General features: G+C 39.2%; 1 protein-coding gene across 7 annotated transcripts in view; it reads right to left on the bottom strand.

Moving 5' to 3' along the window:
- LOC121739404 (protein NDRG3) overlaps window positions 1-14,691 on the bottom strand; it is a 136,309-nt gene that overhangs the window by 38,467 nt on the left and 83,151 nt on the right. For all 7 annotated transcript variants that reach the window (XM_042131867.1, XM_042131868.1, XM_042131864.1 and 4 more), the window contains one exon: window positions 11,146-11,263. In XM_042131867.1, coding sequence (XP_041987801.1) covers window positions 11,146-11,263 — 118 coding nt within the window. The remainder of the gene's footprint in view (window positions 1-11,145; window positions 11,264-14,691) is intronic.

The following is a 14,691-nucleotide window of genomic DNA, read 5'->3' as shown; positions in this document are numbered from 1 at the left end:
AACTTTTCTGGTTGATTTTTTAAACCTTGCGTCCGAAAATCCCAAATATCTTACGGAACCTTATATTTTTCCAAAATAAAAATTAGCCTATGTTCAGCAGAAATAATGCAGGATTTCAATGGTAAAAGAATTTTTCAAATCGGTCCAGTAGTTTCGGAGCCTATTCGACTCAAACAAACAAACAAACAAACAAAAAATCAAATCTTTCCTCTTTATAATAGTAGTGTAGATTGTAATCGCATTATTTTCAGCCCATATATTGCGTCTATATTGCATTTAAATTAAATTCCCGAATATATTTCAGCCCAAATACCAATATAAAAATAACTTCAACATAATTCCGTCGGGTTATAAGAACAAAGAAACTTTCATACATCACATAGTTTGTGCCTATTACATTAAGTGTTATTATTGTTCAGCTCATTGAAATATTTACAGTTGTTTTTGTTAACTTAGCACTTAGGTATTTCGACTTAATTACTCGCCTTATCGCGATCGATCTTTCGCCGCGCGCGCATACCTCAGCACCTCCGCTCCGATAAGAAACATCTGTTAATTGTTTTTAATAACTATTACAATAACAAGCGTCTTAGGTATCGCATTTAAACGTTTTATGTCTCCGCTCATTACATAATATTGCTGTTACCGTGTTATACTTGCGTTAAAATTCAGATATACTGACTCAGCACATTACTATAACACTTTACTATTTTTTTAACATAGTTTATTAACTACTTATACATTTTATCAGCTCGTTAAGGTTCCTTTACACTAGCATGCCTACTAAATCGCAAGCTGCCGTTTTCAGAGAGGCCGTCAAAGCTTTCAGTCGGCTCAAAGAAATTGCGACAGCACTTTCTAGTGGCGACTCCAAGGAGTCTTATCAAACATTAAGGAAGGAATTTAATGCGCGATTCAAGGAAGTTTCCTATCAAAAAACACGACTCGAGAAAATTTATCACGAGATCCTAGACGACCCAAACTTATCCCAAGACAACGAAAAACTATATACGTCCAATTACGACAGTGCGATTTCGGACTATTATTTTATTTTAACGGCGGCCGAAAATACACAAAGTACTTCGGAGACTCCTCAGCTCACTTCTTCCGTTTTGCCTAAAATTGAGCTTCCTAAGTTTGATTCGTTGGTTGAAGAATGGCCTTCTTTTATTACGATTTTCCGTAGTCTGATGGACGACATGGCAACGTTGTCGGACGCGGTAAAATTACATTACCTGCTCTCATGCCTGTCGGGGGAGGCATTATCCATGGTTTCTCATCTAAAAATCACTAACGAGAATTATAGTGTTGCGCTCGACATACTAACACGTCGATATGAAAACCGTCGCGTGTTGATCGACAGGTTTGTCGATATTATACTCGGTCTGCCCAATATTCATATACGCTCGAGTATCCGAGCTACTTTTCTCACTCCGCTCATCTCAGCTCAAAGCGCATTAAAGAACTTAAACTTGCCTATGGACAGCAATTATGTTTTTGTTTCAATTGTAGTCCGTAAACTACAGGGGGAGCTCCGCACATTATTCGAGAGGAGATACGGCGCATCTGATGTCCTGCCCACTTTAGATAATTTAATCTCTTTTTTAGAAGAGCACGCGCGCTGCATCGAGACAGAATGTCCGACGCCAGCGCGCACTGAGTCTCAAGGTCAAGCGGGATCTTCCCGTCAACAACCCCCCTCCCCCCGCTCTCCGCGCAGTCTCCGCTTTAGACCCATAAGCCCCGCGTATCAGCGCTCGCCTTCAGCACATACCATGCGTACCCCGCATGTCAGCCCAGCTCCATCTCATTCTCGCCAACACTATGCACCCCCCTCTCCCCCCCGACAAGTTCAGCACGTATACTCAGCTCAAGCCAGTTTTAAATCTAAGTTTTACTGCCCATATTGTAGGTCCACAGAACACAAATTAATAGCTTGTCCCAAGTATAACCATCAGCCCATTCAAGGACGTTGGGACTTTATCGAGTCAAAAGGTAGATGTCGTAAATGTTTAGGTCCGCACTACGAAAACAAATGTAGGTCGACTGGTGTCTGTAAGGATTGTGGTAGTCCTAATCATCACACTTCTCTTCATCGTCATGATGCACCACGCTCGCCAACATCATCAGCTCATTTACTTCCTGCTCACCTGCGCGCGCAGCCCCGTCGTCGTGATAATAATAATAATGCTCATACCTACACATCTAATACTAACCATACGATCGTTCATCATCAACCATCTACATCTCATCAGTCGCATTCATCTTCGCCTCATAATAATAATAATAACAAACAATGACTACCTACCATCACGGAGCATTCAGAGTTAGAAAATCAGCCCAATAATTTAAATAATAATTTTTCTCATCATAAATCCGCTCATAACTCAGCTCATAATTCAGCTCATAATGATTCCGCTCAAGTTAATACTACTCAGCATAATAATAACTCATTACAAAATCCCATATTATTACCTACAGTTGTTTTGAAAATTTCAGATAAATATGGTAACTATCATAAAGCACGCGCATTGCTTGATTGTGGTAGTATGATAACTTTAATTACTCAACGCTTAGTAAAAACACTTAATTTACAACCGAAACATTGCTCATTAAAAATTACAGGCGTTGGAGATCAGCACATACAAAATTCTAAAGGTCATGTTTCGATTACTTTTCGGCCCACACGTAGTGACACGCCTTCTATCACAACTTCCGCTCATATTTTGAAGGATGTCACAGGTTACCTACCTATGCAAAAAATTCCCGATGTAGTACATGACTCGGAAAGTCAGCTTATTCCGTTAGCGGATAACAATTATCATACTCCTGCGCCCATCGATCTCATTTTAGGCTCAGATGTTTTAGGCCATGTGTTAGATGGTACTAAGGTGACTTTGGGCCCGGGGAAGCCCATAGCCTTCGGCACGATTTTTGATTTTGCCCTCATAGGTCCCATTAAACAATTATATGATAACTCAGTAGTTCAAGTTAACTCCGCTCATATCGCTCATTTGACTCATTCCGCTCAATCCGCTCATTCTGTTCATTCTCATTCTCATCAAGATATAAATAAAAGTCTAGAACGATTCTGGGAGTCAGAAGAACCCCAGCCGCGTCCAACTCACTCAAACCCATTACATGAACAATGTGAAGACTTATTCCGCTCAACTACTACTCGTAACCGATCGGGACGTTATATCGTAACTCTTCCATTTTTATCGAATGCTCCGCAATTAGGTAGTACACATGCTATTGCTCTTCGTAGATTTCTCAACTTAGAAAAGCGATTACAATCCGACCATTCATTCCGCTCAAAATACATAGAATTTATGAACGAATACATAAACTTAGGCCACATGACACCTTGTCATCCTTCTACTTTTACACATAAACCTCATTATTATATTCCTCATCATGGTATATTCAAATCAGGTACTGATAAACTCCGCACAGTATTCGATGGCAGTTGTAAGTCATCCAATGGTGTCAGCCTTAATGATTGCCTACATACAGGCCTCGCCCTTCAGCGTGATATTGTCGATATAATTCTGACATTCAGGACACATCGTGTAGTCTTTACCACAGATATAAAAATGATGTTTAGAAATATTATTATTAATCCAGATCAACGTCATTATCAGCTCATACTCTGGAGATCGTCTCCTGATCGACCTTTACTCACATATGCACTCAACACTGTTACCTACGGATTACGTTCAAGTCCTTATCATGCTATCCGCACATTATTACAATTAGCTGATGATGAAGGTCATCGCTATCCCCAAGCTGCTCATGTATTACGTAACTCCATATTCGTAGATGATATTCTCTGTGGTCATGACTCCATAGAAGAAGCTTCAGCTCTTCAAACTCAACTCATTAAATTATTATCGCTTGGTGGTTTTCAGCTCAGTAAATGGAAATCTAACACTCCTCAACTCTTACAACGTTTCCCAGATGATCAATGCGAGATGCCTAAGGACTTTGACATCAGCTCAGATTCTCCCTCTGTTAAGGTTTTAGGTATTAGATGGATTCCGCAGTCTGATGAATTTACATATCACATTTCACTACCGCCAATTCCTCACATAACGAAACGATCCATACTCAGCACTGTAGCTTCTCTTTATGATCCAAACGGTTGGATCACTCCTGTCATATTCCGCGCGAAGTTACTTCTACAAAAATTGTGGTTGCTCAAATTGGATTGGGACGACCCCACTCCAGATAACATTACACAAGACTGGCAGCGCATTTCTCATGATCTTCCGCACATCTCAAACATACATTTTCCCAGAAACGTAGCTCCGCACAAATTAACTTCTACATACTCACTTCATGGCTTCGCAGACGCCTCAGAAAATGGTTTTGCTGCAGTCGTATATTTACACGAATTAAATCACGACGGATCGGCTAACGTTCAGCTCATAATAGCTAAATCTAAGGTAGCCCCTATTAAAAATAAACTCACAATTCCTAAATTAGAATTATCCGCGGCTACACTTTTATCTCAACTCATGTCTCGTGTCTCTCAACATCTCTCCGCTCATCTCACAATATCTCAACACGTCTGTTGGTCAGACAGCACCATTGTACTCGCGTGGATTAAAACTCCTACTCATCGTTTACAAACATTTGAAGCTAACAGAGTAACCAAAATTACTAATAACTCTCTCTCACTCATCTGGCGTCATGTACCTACACATTTAAACTCTGCTGATTGTGCCAGCAGCGGAATCTCAGCACATTCTCTTCTTTCGCATAGTTTATGGTGGTCTCCTCCTTGGCTCAAACTGCCAGAGGATACCTGGCCCAAGATGCCTTCAGCTCACACTCGACAGGAATTACCTGGACTCAAACCTAAACAAGTTCCATGTCATTTCACAATCCCCGGTATAGATAGTGATCTTCTTACACGATTCAGCTCATTAGATAAACTTATCGGCGTCACAGCGTACATGCGACGATTTATTTCTAACTGTAAATTACCTACACACTCGCGAGAGCTAGGTCCGCTAACTGTAAATGAACGTAGACAAGCTCTGCTCTTCTGGATCCGCTCTGTTCAACAGAACTCATTCGCAGAAGACATTCACCGCCTGCAAATTAACAAACTCTGCACAGTTAGGTTACAACGATTATCACCTTTTATGCAGGACGGTCTCCTTCGAGTAGGTGGTAGACTCACTCGCTCGGAACTCACATACGATGCACAGCATCCATTCATACTGCCTAGTTCTAGTTCGCTCACAGACCTTATCATCGATCACTATCATCGTATTCATTGTCACCCTGGCACCGATACATTACACGCTATATTACGTCAACAATTCTGGATATTATCAGCACGCCGCATCATTCGACATAAAACGTATAAATGTATAAGATGTTTCCGTTGCCGCGCTCAGCCCGAAATGCCTGTCATGGCTGACCTTCCAGCCGACAGAGTTATACCTCAGCCCGTATTTAGTCACGTGTCTACAGATTTTGCCGGTCCATTTTTACTTAAATCGAGTCAACTACGAAATGCTAAGTTAATAAAAGGTTATTTTTGTATATTCGTTTGTCTCACTACAAAGGCGGTTCACTTGGAACCCGTATCCGCACTTTCTACAGATGCATTTATTGCCACGTTACAAAGATTTTGCTCACGTCGCGGTGTTCCCGTTTTAATACGTTCCGATTGCGGCACAAACTATGTAGGTGCTAGGAATCAGCTCCTAGAAGTTCAACAATTTCTCAATGACAATAATGACGCTATTTCCCATAAACTCTCAGCTCAAAATATAACTTGGTTACTTAATCCGCCCAAGGCCCCGTGGATGGGAGGCATCCACGAGATTAATGTTAAATCTACCAAGCAACTTCTCTACCGTGTAATCGGTGAACAACGCCTCACATTTGAGGAATTCTCAACTCTGCTCGCTAGAATTGAGGCCGTATTAAATTCTCGGCCTATCAGCCCACTATCGTCCGATCCTACGGACTATCAGCCCCTCACAGCCGGCCATTTCCTCATAGGCCGTCCGCTCACAGCTCTTCCCGAGCACACAATAGATGACAGAGTCATCTCCCCCCTTAAGCGCTTTCAGCTCATTCAATCTCTCTCTCAGCGTTTTTGGGCTCTCTGGACCAAGTCCTACCTCCATACCCTTCAAATCCGCTCCAAATGGCTTTCCTCTTCCTCTCCACCCAAAATTGGGGAACTGGTTCTGCTCAAAGAAGACAATCTGCCTCCGCTCCAATGGAAGATGGGAAGAATCACACGCCTACTACCTGGGAAGGATGGAGTCATCAGAGTTGTGGACTTGGCCACCTCACAAGGCCAGCTGCGGAGACCTGTCGGCAAGATTGCCCGGCTCCCACTGGATTCAGCTCAAGATGGGGATCAGCTCACGCCCATTGCCGGGCCCCCCCAGGATGTTCGCGCCAAACTTTAGCGCGACGAATGTGGCAGTTGGCAACACTGCGCATGAGTCTGCGCTGTCAGCTGTCATACGTTTGACATGCAAGTGACACAGTCCATTACCGGCGCGCGATCGTTACATACGAAAAATATCGGCTAGCCGATCCCGTGATTCGCGATAATTCCTCAGCTCAGTGAAATAGAAGGTGACAGTGTCGTGTGACTACGAGCATCAGCACATCAGCTCATCCCATCTCAGCTCATCTGCCCAGCTACCTCAGCCACCAGGTAACCCCAGTTTCCTTTCTGCCCATCGTTGCAGTGTAGGGGTCCTCGCCCCTACAACGTTTGTTGTGTACCTTAGGTATTTAATTTATTTTGTTTTTAGTATTTGTTTTTTATAGCGGCAACATAAATACACAATCTGCGAAAGTTTCAAAAGTCTAGCTATAGCGGTTCTCGAGTTACAGCCTGAAAACATACAGACAGACAGACAAACAGACGGATAGACGAACTTGTAAAAACGAACGTGTGCAGCTTATGCGATGCGGTTAATGTATTTTTTACTGATTCCATGCTTTCGGAATTCCGACAAACAAACGAATTCGGAAATCGTACACAGAAAACGTATGTATACGGCCGGCCTTATTTTTCATAAAAATAAGTCGAAAGAATTCGTTCTATATTCGCACTACTTTTCACCGGGAACTTGGTTTAAAAATCGCTTCATAAGAGTATTCCAAAACAATAATTTGAATGATTTTTTATTTGTATAATACCTACATCTAATGTCGCCAAATCCATACTAATATTATAAAAGCGAAAGTGTGTCTGTCTGTTACCACTTCACACTCAAACCGCTGAACGAATTTTACTGAAATTTGGTATAGAGATACTTTGAGTCTCGGGAAAGGACATAGGACACTTTTTATCCCGGAAAAATGTACGGTTCCAGTGCGACAAATGAATTTGAAACATCTAGTTTTTTATATAACTAAATAGCTACTAAATAATTTCCAAATTATAAATGCCTGTCCACAATAGTTGGTACTACTAATGTATATTCTGTGACAATAGCCCATGATGTATTGCCATACTTCATATCTTTCTTTCCATAATTTATTTATTAATTGACAATGGTAAATTATGGAAAGAATGTGAATGCATAGGGTTAGCTTTGATAAAGCTCAACGCCGATGTGCTTGTAGACGTAAGTATCCATGATTGGATGGATCTAAGATGGATAAATATTAATGATGTGCCATGCCCGTCACAAACATTTGTACTAGTTTTTAAATTTAAGTTCAATGACCGCTGCCAAACAGAAATAAAATGAGTAATGGTCAAAAAGGCGATGGGCGACTACTAGCGTAACATAATGGCACGATTTTATATGGCTTATGCACGAAATGGCTAGCTTTATATTCTACTGCTTAATTCCTTTTATGAAGTAAATCTGTAGGTCGATTCGATGAGGTTTTGAATTATAACACGTTTAATCTAAGAAAAGTCTGATTCGTTTAAACTCCAATTGTTTTTTTAAGTATTTTAATTTGAATAATTTCAGTAGTTTATTTTTAATGGAATTCCAATAAATATCGATGTCTTTATCAACTTCAAGTTTTTACTCACTTTAATTGACAGCCCCTAAAGTAATATCAGCATTTTTTTTTACTTAGTAATGCACCCATCATATTTTCGGCGCGCTTCGCCAATTAGTGTCAACCCACTACCCAGTGTAAAGATGGGTTTTTTGATAAATACGAGAAACAAGAGAAATAACATGTCATTAACCCAGGGTTAGATTTAACTTACACTGGCGTAATTCGGCCTTAGGGTGATGACCTTTTTAACTTGCTCCAATTCTGTACGGAGAAAATTGGAAAAAAAAGCTCACCTTGTGTTTACTTAAAAGTTCGAAAGAGCTTCGTAATTAAAGTCGAAGCTTTTTCGAATGTGGCACCGTTTGCTGCATTGCTGTTCAGCATACCTAATCACCTAGCCACAACCCGAAGCCACAAGTTCCATGTATTTTAGGAACTTTACTTGGTGTAATTGAGTTTGGATTGCTTCTTAGGCACGAAAGAATAAGGCGCTTGCGATCGATCGATTCGATATGTTGCAAGATCTGATATTTACGGTTTATTTAAAAGTAAATAAGTATAAGCCTCATTTGCAATGGATCGAAATCGATCGAATATAAGTACATCTAAATATATGAGCTGAATAAATCTATCTAGAATCTTCGCACTATAATTACATAATAGTTATGTTATTTTTTTCGCGAATAAAATAAAGAGCACACAAATTCGGGCACTAAACCTGGAAAGAGAGCAATAAATCTATAAAAACTATATTACCGTAAGCCGTAAATTGCCGCTATATGCATATTATGTCTAGTTCTATAATGGCGACGATATAATAATTTTATATTTCAAATTAAGGTGCCGGTTGGCAACGGGCGACATGAAGCAATCGCAGACGACGTGTCGCAGCGACACTACTGGTTTGTATGTATTTCTATGAAATACCCTCCGCAGCTAGCGACAGTTATTCATAGAAATACATAGAAACCAGTAGTGTCGCGACGACACGTCGTCTCCTGCCGGGTGATGTAGCCGGCTTATAAATTGTACCCGTATATGAGTTCCACATGCCTAGATACGAAAGCTGATGTTATGCGATACTGTATGTTGCTTTAAACTTCGTTTATTGAGTGGAAACCGTAATTTTTTTGGTAAAATTATTTATCGGATGTTTTTCCGAGGAGCTAGGACAGCTTAACTTCATAAATGGTTTTTTACCCATTGGGTACAAAAACCTAAAAATGAAGCTGACGTTTTTTGTATACTTTACTTTTAATGGTGAGTTACGTTTGAAGTTTTCTCGAGCAAAATCGATTTAAGTTGTAACGCAGTCTTTGCCCTGAAGCCAACATGCAGCCCACCACTATTCTTTTGAAATCCCTGTGTCCATTGATTATTATTATTATATTATTATCCAACACAAGCGATGATTCCGAAGGGTGACTTTAGATAAAATTCCGCAATATGTATCTTGCGACAGCAATAACACAGGTGTTTGACAGCATATCTGTGGAATTGCTGTTGCAATTAAGTCGCTGTTAGCTGGGCACTCACTGTTAGGCAGTCGCTGCCGTAACATTTAGAAGGAATTCGTTTGAAACGTGAGGCTCGGCTGCGCTGCCAGGAGTAGAGTTAGCGTCAGAAGTTAAAACGTGCTTTAAATTTATTTCAACGAGGCCAGCAGTGGTGAGCGCGGCTGTGGTTTCGAAACTCGGACTGCTGGATTTGCTAATGGTGTCCAAAATGCTGTAGTTGTCGCCAAACTCGAAACAGTTTTAACGAACTGACTAAAATATATAGTTTTATTATTAATGACCAGCTTATTCGCAGGGTTTGTCTTCATCTCGATATAAAATGACTAATGAGTAGTGAAAAAACTTTACACGACACCTATTTTCTGACAGTGGAACAAGTAAGACTCGTCCCATATTTCTCAAGACGGAACGCATAATTACTATTGTGACTAACGTCTGAATAGAACACCCTAATAAGAGAAAAATTATGCATAAACAGTGACTTCACAAAGCCAGACGAGACACAAAGGCGCCAATTAGACATAGGTGCAACATGCAACAGGGCACGTCAAACGCTACAAGATATTCCAAACAGCATTTCACGCCTCGATGCATCCAAACGCGACTGGAATTCGAAATAACAGATATTCCAGACTTCATTCGACGTATTCCTTTCCCAACAGATAACAGGACAATTCCTAAATCAGCAAGAGCTTCCAAAATATTCCGTCTCTAAAAATATAAAATCAGTGGGCTAATTTCTTTTCACACGAAATACGTTACTGATTGACGTGATGGTTTGCTTTTTTATAAATACCAATGACCAAAGGGCATAACAAATTCATATCTATGAGCGATAGTCAAATTAGCCAATAATTGATTTGTATGCATCTCTGACTGATATAAATAACTGGATGACGCCCGCAACTCCGTTGTGCCAAAATTCGTTTAAAGCGCGTGAACCGTACATTATTCCGGGGTAAAATATATCCTATGTCCTTTCCGGCGACTCCATACCAAGTTTCAGCAAAACCGATTCGGCGGATTGGGCCTGAAGAGGAAACAGACAGACAGACAGACACATTTCGCATTTATAATATTAGATGACGTGATTATGGATTATTTTATTCCAACATCAATACAACTTTGATCCAGACCGGATTTAAATATAAATAATGTTTTCATAAACAGTGAACGCCAATTATACCTGTTTATGTGTATCACATTACAGGTGGCGTCGTTGTGGCGTCGGGATCTTTTTCCAGCCTTTGAAATGGTAACATCAATGTAAGATACATTATATTATGTCACGGCGCGGCAGCGGTTGGTCAGAAGAATAAATAGGTACCGTACCTGAAGTCTAACCCAAAATAGCTCTTATTCTCAAGACGACAGTTATCATCTTGCTTTTTAACACGCTCTAAATATTAGCTTGGGTTATATGCATGTAACGGAAACTTTGAGCACATTTTTTACCTATCTCCAGTAATCTAAGTTATTCGAAACTTTGCATACCTACGTATTAAGAGTCAATGACAATGCAATAATTTATTAAGATTAAAGAAACGTGTTTTTTAGTTTTTAAACTATTATAGGTATTATTATTCCTTGCCGGCCTTACAAATAGTATACTCACTCGTCACGTAGCGTGAGGGCATCATGCTCCTGGCCAGGCGCGTTCACGTGGTACACGCAGAAGTTCTCGAGCAGCGCGCGCATGTCCACGTAGTTGAACAGCGCTTGGAAGCTGGTGCCTGCGGACATTCGGATGTGTTCATTTTGATGTAACATTGTCATTTTGTTGTTTGAAAGACAGACAAATGAGGATTATTTTTTGTGTAATAGACAGATAACTGAGGCTTTGGCAAAGTTGTAGTTACGACTAGGAGGATCAAAACAGCCGTGTGAGAACGGAAGGATTCCTTGTGTCGCATATCATCGTAATTAGCGACGTCATCTCTGCTAAAGTATCAAATTCGACTAATTGGTAATAATACAACGCTACATACTATGCAATACCTCAGATGTTTGTATATTTTCTGCAGGCTCATTCACGATTTCCGATAGACTCGGATTCGAAAACTTTCACGTGCGATCATTGACCAATACTACTATTAAGGTTATACGGTCAGTTTGGCATCAGTTCAGTCCATCAGTCTGAGACTGATGCCAGAGTGATGGCTAAAAAGTAAGTAATAAAAATGATCAGTCCGTCAATCTCAAGGTTATACGATCATTCTGCTGTTAGTTTGGATCAGACTGATGACTGCACTGATGCCAGACTGACAGTGTAACCTTAGTCTTAGCGCAGCGTTCGTTGATTGTATGTCGCGCGGAAAGTTTCCGAATCCGAGTCGAATTGGGCATCTTGAATCAGGGCCTTGCTCTTAATTTCCATTCGCTGATTGAATATGCCCCTATTACTGCGTGGATCTATTGTCTACAAATTACAATACAATAGATCACATATAAGGTTTTCATAAATCGAACCACAATTTGGTTAGCGTTTATTCCGTCACAAAACTCATGCATGCCAAATATCTCGACAATGGAGTGAATAAAAAGTTGAATCGCGAGGCCCATTCTCATGCCTAGACTGTCGCTTCGAGGGTGGGCTGTCTCACTAGCGCTCACACAATTTGTATCACGTGAGAGTGTGAGAGCGACATTGAAGAATCCAGGTCCATTCAGAAATATTTTACTTAAATTTAAATACATTCTTATAGCAGCATACAGATTTAATTCGAAACGGACCTTACACAGAAAACTTTGCATGGCTAAAATCTCATTTAAATAAGAACTTTCTTATGATTTCCTCGTGGAAAATGAAATCGCATCGGCGGGGCGTGATCACAGAATATGGCAATTGCTATGCGGAATCGTGGCGAAAAGCGACTAGACAGAAAATTACGGACTGCATCGTCCTAGAACTATAGGGTAAATCAGGGTGAAACCGGGGTAAGTTTGGATACAGGGTAAATGTGAATGCAAGATAAGTTTGAATACTAGGTAAGTATGGATACAAAGTAAGTATGGACAGGGTAAGTGTAAATGCAGGGCAAGTTTTGATACAGGGTATTAGTATGGATTAGTGATGTAACGGATATTCGCATTCGCATTCGCGAATATCCGCGTATTTTTCAATATTCGCATTCGCATTCGCAAAAATTATGCGAATATTTAGCGAATGTTTTAATAATCAAAAAGGAAATTATTATATGCATGCATTTGAAATAATATAATAATACAATAGATAACACTTAGATATTTTTATTAAATCATACTTCTCAATTGTAAATTAAAGCCTCATTAGTCATTTATGAAAAAAGAACTTCAGAGATCTTATCAAATCTAACATGAATCAGCCTTGTTACAACTATGTTAGGTTTGCATTCATTTAGTAGTATATTATTACTTTACTATCATTCTTAAGAGGAGTCCACACCGCTGTTTTTCCATACAAATGTTGTCCCCTGTTTCCTCCCTCGATAATGCCCGTAGAGTTATGATTTTTTCCTGAATATCTATGGCCACTATTAGCATATCCGTATGTTTTCTTTTTTTTCATAATTTTATTATTTAAAAAAGATAAGAACGTCCAAAAACCCAAAAAAATGGCCAGATTTTCCTCTGTGTTCAAACACCCAGAAAACACAACTGGCTAAAATATAGAAAAAAAAAACATAGGAACACAGCTCAAGCCTTGCTTTAATTCTTAATGAAAAAAATACTTAATCGGTTAAGTTTTGGAGAAGGAATCAGCGGACAACGAATCGAAGATTTTCTATTCTTTTATTAGAACTTTTGTCGTGTTGTCTCTATCGCGCTCTGCGGTGGGAGACTTGAGATTGGTGAGACAGCAATACATTTTCAAATACCTATTTTCAATTTCTCTCGCCCCTGGTGTATCCTCTTAAATAAAGTTTACAATTTCTATTTACTAAAAAACTAAACAATTACTTGTAACATAAAACATAAAACTAACCTCAAAACAAAACAAAACTTTTAGAATGAACTTTCTGTGACTAAATTCATTCAATTATAGTCTGTCAAGAAAGTGAAGAAAAAGTAAAAAGTGGCAACATCTTTGTGTCTTTCCCTTTCAAATCAATCTAAGAAAAATGGGATGACACTACGATTTTGCCACTTTTTAATTTATTCACTTTCTTGACAGACTATAAGCAATATCGGTTCGGTTATGTTCAATTTAAACATAGCCGACACGAAACGTCAAACCAGTCGAACATTTTACGCGCGCTTTTTTTGAAATTTTAAAATATTCGCATTCGCATTCGCGAATGTTGAAGATAAATATTCGCAATCGCATTCGCATTCGCGAATCTGAAAAATCCAACATTCGTTACATCACTAGTATGGATACAGGGTACATTTGGTTACCGGGTAAGTTTGGATACAAGGAAAGTATAGATACAGGGTTAGTTACTTCTAGTTGTAACTTTTTTGCGCAGAATTTTTTTAATTAATTATTTTTCTGATCTAAAACCTATCAGTCATCCCTTATTTCCTATACACAAAAACTACAATAAAAAAAAAACCGGCCAAGTGCGAGTTGGACTCGCCCATGAAGGGTTCCGCAGTAGCAATCAGGTTTATTTCTATGAAATTAATATGTTTTTGATTTATTTTTATATTTCAGTTGATTTAATGAAAGTTAAATTAAGGTTTACCATTTATGATGGATAAAAAAAAACTACTTGCTAAATCTTGTTCAAACCAATTTTCGTTGGTAGTTTTTATAGTAATGTACATCATATATTTTTTTTTGAATTATCATGCCTCTACTTTAGAAGTTAGAGGGGGGGAAGACACATTTTACCACTTTGGAAGAGTCTCTCTCGCAAACTGTTCAGATTAGAAAAAAATGATATTAGAAACCTCAATATGATTTTTGAAGACCTATCCATAGGTACCCACACACATAGATTAGATGAAATTTTTTTTTATTTCAGTTGTACCTATGGGGACCCCTAAAATTTTTAATATTTTTTCCATTTTTGTATCAAAATCTTAATGCGGTTCACAGACTACATCTACTTACCAAGTTTCAATAGTATAGCTCTTATAGTTTCAGAGAAAAGTGGCTGTGACATACGGACGGACAGACAGACAGACAGACATGACGAATCTATAAAAGTTCCTTTGTTGCCATTTGGCTACGGAA

The sequence above is a fragment of the Aricia agestis genome, chromosome Z, assembly GCF_905147365.1.
Source record: "Aricia agestis chromosome Z, ilAriAges1.1, whole genome shotgun sequence".
Lineage (NCBI taxonomy): Eukaryota > Metazoa > Arthropoda > Insecta > Lepidoptera > Lycaenidae > Aricia > Aricia agestis.
Note: the sequence above shows the minus strand (reverse complement) of the source record. Positions and strands in the feature narration are given on the sequence as shown.